Source organism: Balearica regulorum, chromosome 15 (assembly GCF_011004875.1).
Source record: "Balearica regulorum gibbericeps isolate bBalReg1 chromosome 15, bBalReg1.pri, whole genome shotgun sequence".
In the NCBI taxonomy this organism is placed as follows: Eukaryota; Metazoa; Chordata; class Aves; order Gruiformes; family Gruidae; genus Balearica; species Balearica regulorum.
This window is the reverse complement of record NC_046198.1, coordinates 17,787,131-17,799,225: the sequence shown is the minus strand read 5'-3', so window position 1 is coordinate 17,799,225 and position 12,095 is coordinate 17,787,131. Positions and strand designations below refer to the sequence as shown.

General features: G+C 48.1%; 1 protein-coding gene across 4 annotated transcripts in view; it reads right to left on the bottom strand.

Moving 5' to 3' along the window:
* The window catches only part of MYH11 (myosin heavy chain 11), a 60,068-nt gene extending 48,702 nt beyond the window's left edge, over positions 1–11,366 (bottom strand). For 3 of the 4 annotated variants that reach the window (XM_075768105.1, XM_075768106.1, XM_075768104.1), the window contains exons 1-3: positions 11,250–11,348; positions 5,840–6,198; positions 1,037–1,193 (exon numbers count right to left, since the gene is read on the bottom strand). In XM_075768105.1, the coding sequence (XP_075624220.1) occupies positions 1,037–1,193; positions 5,840–6,181 (499 nt within the window). In that variant the 5' untranslated portion in view covers positions 6,182–6,198; positions 11,250–11,348. Of the gene's footprint in view, positions 1–1,036; positions 1,194–5,839; positions 6,199–11,249 lie in introns of all 4 variants that reach the window. The other variant, XM_075768103.1, reaches the window with a different exon arrangement.
* Positions 11,367–12,095: the final 729 nt, after the last annotated feature.

The window sequence follows — 12,095 nt, the reverse complement described above, 5'->3', positions numbered from 1 at the left end:
CAGAGGCAGATAAAGTGCCCAGTGCTTCTGAATGGATTAGTTTCTCCAAAACAATCACTGCTCTGTGTATGTATGTAAATATTACAAAGAAATTAATACTAGGTACTAATTTAGCTGCTAAACTGAAATTTTGAGATGCTGTTTAGTGTTTTCACTGGTCTGATCTAAACCCCACAAACCTTAAACCCTTAAATCCTTAAGCTCCAACCTGGGAAGCCCTAACCTTAGGGCCAAGCCTGTGACCCTTGCTGAGCCATAGTTACGGCCAGAATTGCTGCAGGATCAGGCCCCTATTGAGGGCATTTAAATTTCAGAGCATCATGTGGAGTCCTGCTTCCCTGGAGCACCGAGGTCAGGGTGAGATGGCACCTGGTCACGTCCCTGTAGTCTGTAGGAGTTGCAGCCTTGTCCATTCGTCACTATAGCTTCATCCCCAAAGTATGATTTTTCCTTAGAGCAAAGCCCCTCGGTCTGTCAGCAGTGACTGCAGGAGGAGGAGAGCACTCTGGATTTCCAAGGGTTTGCTTGCACCATTTGGGGCCTGACTGCTTTCCCATCGCTGCTCCTTGCCATTATTGCTACAGAGCGGAGCACACCTCAGCTCAGGGCTCCAAAGCATTCGACTGCACTGAAGGTAGCCCCCAAACACTGTCTGAATTCCCTTTGCTACGAGAGAGAGGAGCAACGCCGACAGATCCACCGTGCTAGCAGCTAACTTTGGAATAGTCTCCACTGGTGGAGAGGCAGCATTTTCCATGCCCGTATTTGCCAAAACTATTTGCATGACTTTGAAACCTTCCCACATGCCTCGACACAGATGGGTAAAAGGATTGTTTTTCCTTTTTGAGTCACAGTGTTTGTGGACTGCCATTCCTGCCAAAGAATTCCTCTGAAACTTCTAGAAAGCTCGTGTCGCCCTCCATAACAGATCTTCCCTGGCCGTGCTCCTTGCAGGAGCCCACGCGGAGTTATCGGGTGTTTTCTCCCAGGTTACTGTGCAGTGATTTCTAAGAACTGCAGCGTTAAACTCGCCTACCTTGCAGCATGCTCCTGTAGGCTGTGTCCGCGATAGCGTAGATGTGGGGTGGCATCTCGTGCCTCTTCTTTCCCTTGTACATGTCGATGATCTTCTCTGAATAAATGGGCAGCTGTTTGTATGGGTTTATCACCACGCAGAAGAGACCTGAATAAGTCTGCAAGGAAATGCAAATAAAAACCAGAATTAATACCACGTGCCGTGTCTAGGCTGCATTGAGCTAACGGGATTTTAGCAAATAACTCTTTTGTAATCTGCCTAGTGTGACAAATGTAGCAGAGATTTCTGAATGCACGTGTATGGGTGCAGTTTCCAAGTGCACAAATAGTTATTTCTAATACGCAAACTGCTAGAAAGTATGTGAATTTAGTAATCTGTAGAAACACCACGCTTTGAGCTGATGTTATAGCTTCTTGACTTCAGTTACTTTCAGTATATAGTGAATCACCCTTATCTATGGTGATGTAACAACTGTAAGACTTCATAATATTTCTTTAGATGTGTATTTTCATACAGAGTATGTCCTCTGCTCTGGAAGGTGTCAGATTTTGTAAACTGAAATCCTAGGTAAGAAGCTTGGGTTGATGTCAGAAGAAGGCTTTTTAAAAAAGATTATAGGAACAGCATATAACAATAATGATTGATGAGAGTCCTTGAAAAAAATTACTCAGGTTCCAAACAGAATAGTCACGCCTTTACCACATGACTATTTCTGTAAGAAAGTTAAGGAAAAATGTGGTTTCTGTTTACAGTTTAATTATGATATTCATATAAAAACATATACATAAACAAACAAGAACATTGGCTACCAGCTGATAGGTTTTGTTAGTTGTTTTTAAAATTCTCCTTTATTTTGGAAAGCTCTAGCTATTGAACTGAAAGCAGAAATAATAACATATGATAATAGATGATGAGCCATATTTCACAAACAGTTAATAATAGTAAGCAATTTGCAAGGGTTTCCCTTTAAAAAAAAAAAAATTACAAACTTATGAGATTATTATTGCAGGGGTATTGGGCTATTTAAGCTGGCCGATGACTGTTAGTTTTAAAACCATGCCAGTTAAAAAAAAAAAACATGCCAGTTAAAAAAAAAAAAAACAAACCCCGGAATAATGAAATTATGTTCTTTCTGACTTGGGCACAAGTGGCTTTGGATTATTTTTTTTATCTCCCCACTGCGCGAAGGAGCGCTTTGTGGTGCGCAGCCGCTGCCGTGCCTTGCTCAGGGCCTGTCCGAGGGTGGCTGAGGCCGCCCCCGCTCCCCTTTGGAGGCCGCGGGGCTGCGAAATGGCGTCCGGGAGGCTTGGCTGCGGGCACAGGGATTTCCCTTTCCTGACCATAATAGGCAATGGCACAACGCGCTCCCGCCGCGCCCCGGGCGCTTTTTATGGTGTTCGGCAAACAGGGCGAGAGCGCCCGCCAGCCTCCAGCAGCGAGGGGAGGCCGGGTGGCCCAGCCGTGCAGGAGGAGGTCTGGGCTGCTCTGGGTGGCCCTGGGGACCTCTCCGCTCTGCAGGCTGTGGCGGCGTCACCGCAGTCTCAACCCGGATTACAAGAAAATCAAGCTCCAGGTCTTTGCCAGTTCTCAGTATCCCCAAGCTAAACCCCTTGATGTAGAAGGTAGATAATTGCTGTGCCGGATCTTCACTGAAGCTGGAGTTCAGAATGAAACTCTCTGCTAATTGTGTCAAAACGAACTCTAGTGCTGCTGGGACTACACACTCACAAAGTGACAGTTTCTATCCTAGAATGACCACCAAGGCCTTGTTTTCAGTAGGAATAGATCTACTGTATGCACTCAACTCATCATTCCCAACCAAGAAAAATAATAGGAGAGCAAATTTCCAACTCGGGAAATGAGTCAGGCCTCCCTTCCCTGAGATTTCCGGGCACTGGCCTGACCTGCCACATGCCGGGCTGTTTGCACACCCAGGCGTACAGTAGCGTACCTCCAAAGAGCTAACTTTGAGGCACAAGAAACAGGTCCTTAAGGCAGGGCAAATGCCCAAGCTGATGAAGTTCAGGAGTCCCCATTTCTAACTGGCCCGTGACTGACACCATCTCTCGCCTCAGGCAAGTTGACCCTCTTAGTTGAAAGCTCTCAGTTTCACTGACTGTAGCTCCAGGTACCCGCTTTGTGAGGATTTAGGGAACCAGATTAATGTATGTGATGTTTTGAAGGTAAGCGAACCAGTTGGGTAGGCAGGTGATGGCAGTGGGGGTTGAAGTTTCAGTGCCTTGACTCATTCTCCCTGGGGCACGGTCAGTCCGGAGAGGGGACCCCCGACCATACTCCTCCTTAGAGGGTCTGGAGCCAGAACACGATTTGAAGTATCTTCAGGGTCGTGTCCATGGGAGTGTCCCTTGGACAGCCACTGCTGCCGGGGAGCTGAGACCGGCACAAGTACACCCATCCACGTTGTAGGTGCCTGGGTTTGGGCAGCAGAACCACACCTCTGGTTCCAGTACGCACGTCCAGCTTTCTGCGCTTAAAGCCTTGTGCGCTGTTAGGCGAAGGCTGACCCAGTAGTGCCCTTGAATACAGGCACGAGAAACTTGGTTCTACTCTCAAATCCACTGAAGGTGCGTTGGTGTTTTATTGATGTTTATATAATCGTTTTTGCTCTAGTCTATGTGTGGACGAGGCAGATTCTGTTTGTTCTGAGCAATGTGAAACATGAGTTAGTGGCAACACGCTTCCTGCCCTTCTTTCTTAATTATCTTATTAAGGAAAAGGCCAGGGCGTTTTTCCAGTGTACAGTCACTCTGTATTTCTGCACTGAATCTTCTTATTAAATAATATTTAATATACATGCAAGGGGCAGATGATTTGAATTGTATTTTTCTCAGCTAGGTTGACTTTTTTCTTTGGCAGAATTGGGAATCCCCATTCGCATCAGTGCTGCTCTAAGGGGGAAAATGTTAAGGTCACGCTTTCTTTGTACGTGTGGGACTCCAAGGGAGGCGACGTAGGCATTGCATGGCAGAACCAGGAGACGGTTGTTTACAGTTCATTTTGCAAGTGGATGAGACTCAGATTCTGTTTAAATGCCCACTATTTTTAAAAGGGCCTGACAGTATCTAGTATGGCAGCACTGTGTAAGAATGGACAGTGTTAAGCAGATTTTAGTTACTGAAAATATTAATAACTTGTTGCAATACAAGTAAAAATAATTTCTTTATAACTGTTAATTTACCACTGTCTTAAATCTAGTCCCTTGAGAAAGGCAACTTAATTTCAGATACATTTCCATTTTTGTCTCCATGAAAAATTCTTTGATTTCTAATTCAATTATCCACTTTAGGAAATTAATTTCCTCTTCCTGTAGAAAGTGAAAATTCCACAAAAAAATCCACAAAGTAAAGATATTGCAAGTCCTGGAACATCTATGCAGAGTGTTGCTGAGAACAACAACAACAAAGAAATAAACCCCACGCATTTTATCCCACTATTCTTCTACTAATTCTTTTTAGATCTTGCAATGATGCAGAACGCTATCAGAAAAATTCTATTGTAGTGATGAATGCTGCATGTTCTGATATAATAGCACATAGGTCTGTATGTTCACCTGCAAACTTAAAATCCAATAAACTCGAGTGCTGAAGAGATGGAAGGCCTAGCTTCTTTCAGGAATCTTGATGATGTGCATTTTAGTACGTTCCTGAAGGGGAGCTCCTGAGCTTAGCTCTTTGAAGTTATCCGTAACTATTCAATAGTTCCTTTGTTGTACTATATAAAACTATCTTATTTTCTGCTTCATTTCCTACTTTCCAATTTAGCATTTAGCATATTAATAACGAGAGCTCTACTCCTGCTTCGAAGCCCCTGTTACTTAAGCTCTGCACTTTCTTTCACTCATCAGGGGTCTGTCACGTGAGTAAAACTGTGGCAGCCCTAAACCCTGGAGTGCTTCTCTGCGGCACTGCCTAGGGATCCTCCAGGGCAAAGCACAGGGCACAGCTAAGGTCCATGGAAACTGTCTGGGCTGCCTGACTGTGCCGTCTCCTAACTGTCGATGCAGACAGATTATGGGGTTATTAATGTCAAAATACGCCTCTGTTAATAGACTCGTGTGGACTGGAAGACAGAATAATCTTGGCCCTAATTCACGTGAAGATAGAGAAGATTATAATTTGTCCAGGTTTCCCTGATCTGTAAGTTGGCCAACAAGGGGGGGGAAAGAGTTTTAGGGGACGCGTGACTTTGGTTCAGTAACACCCTGGAGCATGCGAGTGCTCTCACTTGAATTCCAGTGGGTTTATTCATTTAGTCAAACATACGGTTTGACTCAAGCACCCACCAAACCAGAACTTCTCAGCTGCCTTTCAGTGGGAGTTTTGCCTGGGAAAAGGCCGCGTGATTTGGCTTTTCCGTATGTGCTTTTTGCGAGTGACTGGAAACTTGTTCAGGTTTGCATTGAAGTCATTCAAAAGTCCCTATTGACTTTTTAAATATTTTTTTTTAATTCAAACAGCAGGACTGCAGTGTGGTTCAGCTATCAGAGAGTAGTTTCCAAACCAACAGTATCCTTTCGGAATTAGCAAGTTTTGAGGACGAAACCTTCATGTGGTTTCATTCAGTTAAGTAAGGAAGCAATTATTAAAGAAGCAGGAGAGTGATGGTGAATAAAGTGAACTAAATACACTTTTGGTTTAGGATGCCATTCCTGAGGGGTTAGTCCCTGCGTGGCCCTGTTACATGCAAGGGCTGGGTCCCTGACTGGGTGGGACCCACCTTGTCTGTGATGGAACACGGTAGCATGCAGTAGGAAACGCCGTGTGCGGGTTTGGTTCTACTTACATAAATTAAACCTGAGAAGTATCTCTCCCGTAGGTTGTGCAGCACTGAAGCTTCATTGAGGCAAGTCAGCTCTGCCATGTCCTCCACTTTGGAGAACTTTGGAGGGTTCATCTTCTGGATGTCATCCTTGCTCAGTGTCACTTTCTTTCCATTTTCTGCCAGTTCAACTGTCACCTCATCCCCTTTCTCTTCCTTGATACTTGCTGCTTCAAATCCATGTTTCTCTGATGGAATCCAAACCAGTCTCTTCGCTGACCAGTCAGCCTGGGCAAGTGGGTTGTTAATGAAGTTTTTGTCCACAAAGAGGAATTTCTCATCATCGCTGAGAGGTTTTTGAGCCATTTTGACTCAGTAGACACCTGTTGAGGAAGCAAAACATTCCACTTTAAAGGGAGGCAAATTTGAGACATTCCAGGCAAACCACATTTGTCACATCTGCCATGCAGTAGATCCAAAGCACTATAGGTCCTGTGCCGTATCTCACGTTTCCGTGCAGATGCTCTTGGGTGCCAGCTTAGGTACCTTAGAGTGTCTGTGTTCAGATTCCCATTCCTTTGTCGCTGTGCCTGAAAGCACCTAAATCAAAAGCTTTGTGGCACTAAACCAAATGAGGACACCTGGGCTTATGACTTTATTTTGTTTCTGTTGTACTGAAGACGAGAGAGAGAAGGCCTAAGTAATGTCTGCGCAAAGAGACTCAGACCTGCACCCCCCCCGGCCAGCCGAGCAGCTTCCTGCAGCCTCCTCGCCTGCCCATCACAAACTTAATTGAATTCAGATGCGTACAAAATTTCGCATCACCCAGGTACTGTTGGGTGCATGCTGAGACACCAGTGCAATACCCAAATAATGAGTAGAAGAGCAGTTCCCAGGCTGGGTGCCAGAAAGGACAGAAACAAACTTTTCTTGCAGAGGACTATTTCTAGTCACTCTAATACCATTACATTTGGAGAAGAATGAGATTAAGAGAAGGTCAAAAGGAAAAACAGAAAAAAAATTATCAGTATTGCTGGCAAAGGAGAGGTAATTCAGAGTTATCCCCTCTCCACGGAGCAGCCAGTGGGAGCTGATAACTTACAGAGGGTGCACGTCTGCCACAGGAGAGAGAAGAAATAAAACAAGCCTGGAAATCACATCATCTGTTAGATACTCTGAATGATGATGCCCAAATTGGATGCGTCTGTGCCACGCAGCGGCACACGGGTGAACCAGCATCGTGCAGGCGCACGTGGCTGCAGCGGCTGGCTGTATCTGCTCCGTAGGTGAGAGCAATGGGAGGTGCTGGCTGCTGCGCTGCGCGTGAGGGAGGAGGCGGCTGCCGCCTGCTCTGGCCAGTGGAAGTTCGGATGTAGCCACAAGAGCTGCGCTGGTACTGCTGGAGCTTTCCTAAGTGCTCTCTCTGCTCTGTCCTGCACAGCTCTGCACGGGGACACACAGCTCTGAATGAGGAAAGGAGTGACCGGAGGACTTCTCGTGGCTTCCTACGGGCCAGGAAAAGTGGTGCTCATCGGGAAAGCTGCCACGCAGCGGAGCAGAGAGGGGAGCCGGGGAGGAGCCGCGCTGGGGAGCGGGGAAGAGTGTGTGCCCAAGAAAAACATCTCTAGGAGACAGAGGCTGTTTCATTTCCTTATTGAGAGCGAATTTAATATTTACAGCATTCAAACAAACATGAATCTTGAGGGAGTTGGGAGAACTGACTGCTGAAGATGTCAGCAATCAACCCGTAAGCAGAACGATGTTTGTGAAGACCAAGCTCTGTGCTATGCAGCCAAATGGACACCCTGTGCCCTGGGAGTATCAGAGATTGCGTTCCAAATGCTTGTCCCTGAAGCCTTCCCACAGATTAATGGCTTTTTGCAAGGCCAGACTGTGTGAGGGGTCTGAGAGAGACGCATGGATCATGCAGAAGGTGAGATAAAGCTTAAAAACAAAACTAGGATTTTAGAGGCAGCTAAGAGGGTTAGATGATATCCTACTGAAATTCAGTGGAGATTCGATGCCCCAGCTCCTTAAACTCCCTCGACAGTTCTCTCATCTAAAAAACCCCAGCTTTCCTCTAAACGTGCTCGTTCTAGAGCCACCAGCCTTGCCTGGAAATCCCAACGGGGAAATCCACCCAGGTGGTCCACGCAGGCGCAAGGCGCATGGTGGTGCGGGGGGACAGAAGGGAGAGCCGAAGGGTCTGGTTGCGCGCATCGCCGCCGGCCCACGCAGGCATCGCCGCTGGCCGGTCTCCGTGAGGGAGTTCTGCGGGACGCGGCCCTTTGCTTGCTCCCAGGGGATTCTTGGAAGAGAGCTGCAAGAGGAAACTATTTGACCTCTGCGTGGATTAAGGCAGAAAATGTTCCCTCGTTGCCAAGAGGGCTGGTAGAGCCGCACAGTTCCAATAATGGAGATGGTATTCTCTCCAGCTGAGCTTTCCAGCTGGCGGCCGCGGGGTGAAGCCGGCCGGACAGGGGAACGGAGGGAGCGCAGCCCGATCCCGGGGCAGTGGCCCCAGGAGCACGGGGCTCGGGGAGCAGCAGGAACCTCCTGCAGCCTCTCTCCTCCCGCGGCGGGGGCAAGGGGCAAGGCACGTTCTCTGCCCCGTGCCCCAGCAGCGTGGGAGGAACTGCTGCAGGAATGGAGCGGGAGGACGTGGGTCCGTCCTGGGCCCGGCGGACAGAGCTGTCTGGTCATCCCGAAGCACCACAAAGGTTGGGTCCTGCTGCCCGTGGCCAAGTGCCAAGGGACAGCGCAGTCAAATCTATAGGAATTTGGTATTGCTGTCAGGAATGCCAAAAAGTAGTGACAGAAGTTGAATGCTGTCATTACAATCAGTTTATCCTGAGTATATTATTCCGAGGACAAAGTATAAATATCTCCAGGAAGTGCACTTTAATTAAAAGGTTATTGGCCAAGCAGAATTGCCTCCTGGGTCAGAGCTTGGAGGGACTGCTTTTCTCCTAATGAGAAGAGAAAGGACACTTCTCCCTTCCTCGGCAGGATGTGCATGTCAGTATAAAAGCTTATCACAGCTGTACAGGGAATAATTATTTAGAACAGAGGCACATATAACCAAGCATGTGAATTATTTTCCGAAACCAAGTCCTACTCCCATAAGTGCTTTCTGATGGAAGAGCGTAGCAGTGACCTGCTGCTTGACTCAAACTGTGTTTCTTGGGCTACAGTAGCTCTTCACCATGTTCTTTCCGGTTGCTTATCTTTTACTTTTCCTGTACGTAACTGCATTGCTTGGGGAGGCGGGGGGCAATCTAGGGGTCAATGCTAATCTTGTGATCTTGGTTGGGAGCTGGCTCCCCAGCACAGCTGGCTCTGCCACGAGCACCACGGCCAGGCCCTCCTGGCCTTTTGCCTCTCCCAGTGGCCACGGGACCACCTTCAAATGCTTGCTGTCCTCGTGGGCCTTTTCATCTGAACGTGGAGGTATCGTCGGTGCTAGCTTACGGTTGTTCAACCACGGAAGAGGGAGAGTCTCTGTCTTAAGAAAGAACATTTTCAGTAATTTCACAGGGCTGGTGGGTTTTTTGGTTGGTTGGGTTTTGGGGTGGGTTTTTTTTAATGCACTCTCTATGGACTTTAATCAAATTGTCCATAAGTGCCTTGGTCTCCTCTCAGGTCTTCTCACCTCTGTTAATGCAAGTTACTACATAACTCTGATTAAACACTTGATAGCTCTTTTAATACTACAAAGACATTGGCCTGGGCTATTATCTGTGTTATAAACTGTAAAAAGTAGAAAAAAAAAAAAAGAAAAAAAGACTTCAGTTGCATCATGTGGGGATAGATTCCCTTTATGTGGAAAACCCCAGCCATTTCAATACCCCCAGGTGTCATTCTGTTCATTAGAATTCATAAATAATCCGTATCTGAACTGGACTTTGCACAAGTTGGAAAGCTATCTCTAGCTCTTGGCTTCTTCTAAAATTAACATACTTAAAAGCCAACAGATTTGCAACTAATAAGTGTCCGTGAATTATCAAGAGCCAGGCTGCTCTGCAGCCAGCCCTGCTCGCTGCCATATATGGCCACATTCTGCGCAATATAGCCGGTCCCCGGCCGCGTCCCTGTACCCAATTCCAAACAAATACCTTGTAGGGACTGCTGTGCCAATTGCAAAGGAGATAATAAAAATCATTGTTTACATCCCAGCGAGTACAGCCAGAGGAGCAGTGTGCACTGGAGTCAAGGCAGGACTTAACCGGGCGCTGGGCTCTCCGGGGTTCATGGGTTTAGCCTCTGTGCTAGTGGCTTGAGGGAGCCTTGAACTTGGGAGTTCAGCAAGTCAGCCTGTGAGCAGACGGACGGCGTCTTGTGCGAACGGCCGAGCTTTGAGTGACAGGGAAGGTCGGCTTGTTTTTAAACAAGTGCATTTTAGAGATTTTATTGAGACGTATCTGTTAGATAATCATGACAAACCTTCTGATTGCCCTTATATTTAAAATATCTCATGTTGCTGCTTAATTCTGCACACCCAGCCCTCTCAAATGCCTATCGACATTTCTATAGGTGTACATAGACACACATATATATATACTATGTGTGTGAAAGAAGCAGCGGGCTGCTGGGATGACACCGAAGCCGCTTTCTACACCGCCATCTACTGTCGCCTCTTTGCTCGCGGTATTTTGTTAAAGTTAGAAGTTTGTTGCTTTCTTTTCCCTTTAAAAAAAGGTATGTCACATTTGAAATTACTCGAATTAGTGCAGTTCAGTGAATTATCAGGTTAGTTTTGCTTAAACTTTATTCCCAGCATATTAAAAGCATACATCTGTAGTGCTAAGGCATTTTTGTTAAAGTGTTTCCATTTCTTCTTCTAATTTTTAAGCATTTTCCAGTTTAAAGAACAAGTGACTGACAAACTAATTATTTGGTTTCTTTAAACAGCGTGGGAAGTGCACCGAGTTCCTTTCTTAGCACTGAAAAAGTAGAAATCCTTAAGGAAGATGAGCCACTCGGGCTGCCAGGTTTCGTCATCGCTGGGTGCTCGTGTGCTGGTTCATTGCCGTGGGTACCCGCCACATCCGCGGTGCTCAGCACCCTGCGGGCTGCCTTGCTGCCGGCTTGGAGCGCAAGTCGTGCTCTGCAGCAGGCGCCTTTAAGGCTGGCTTTGGCAACAGCAGCGTTAGAAGTGGCGAAGGAACGAGCCAGAGCATCCGCGCACACCTTCATCTGTGCGTGGTCTCTAAGGCAGTTTAAACAGGACCCATCAGTAGCACACGATTCGGGAGAAACCCTTCGAGCGTGGCTGGGAGGTCTCTTCCCACGTCTAACTCGTACGCTCTGCAGGTTAATTCACTGAACGCGTTTGCAAAGTAGCCTAGCAGTCAGGCTGCCAACCTGCGCCAGCCAAAGCACGGCCACCCCCGGCCCCGGCCCCAGCGGGGACCCCCGGCCCCGCGGTACTTACAGGCGTCCGACGAGGGGAGCAGAGAGTGAATTGGAGAGTCGGGAACCTGCACAGCCACCAGCCGGGACAGTCCAAGTCCTCGCCGCCTTTGCAGCCTCCCTATATAGAGGAGGAGAATCTTGTCAGTGGGGAGGGGCCCTGGAAACCACGTCCTGCTGGAAAATCCTCTCGGTACCTGGGTTAAAAAAGCCAGCCTGAGCCAAGGACCTCATTGCCAGCAGGGCCCAGCCCCGGGCTGCTGCCCCTGCCCCGAGCCGCGCGTTGGGGGAGCGGGCTGGTTCTGGCTTTCGGAAAGGCACGAAAGGGGTGCCCCCGACTCGAAAGGGGTGCCCCTGACTCGCACCTTTGGGGGTTTTGCTTTTTCCCCTGGCGTGAAACTGGCTGAGCAAAAGGACTTTTAACTCCCTCCTAACTTGGCAGCATCCTGGCCCCCCGTGGCCCCCCGTGGCCCCCCACCTAGCAAAGGACAGAGGGCAGATCACGGGCCCGCGTGGTGCAGGGGGGCTCCCACCCTCCCGCCCACCGCCAGTGCGTTTTCTTGGAGCTGAGTCCCTGAGTTCAGGGGTTGCTTGGGAGAGGAGGGTTGTTCCTAACACAGCGGGGGTGCGGGGTGGGGGTCGCGCTGGATCTCCCCGTGTTTATGTGACATTGGGAGCCTGGGGCTGGTTTCAGCCTCCTTGGCCCCTGGGGAACAGGAGGGTCATTTCCCACCTCCCTGGCGGATTTGCCAGTGTTTCTCTTGCGATCCGGTGCACGGCTCAGTTCCTGAGAAAGGACTGTAAATACTTCTTCATATATAAGAAATACCTCCCTCTGTCCATAAAAGGAAGCAGAGAAGTGATAAAT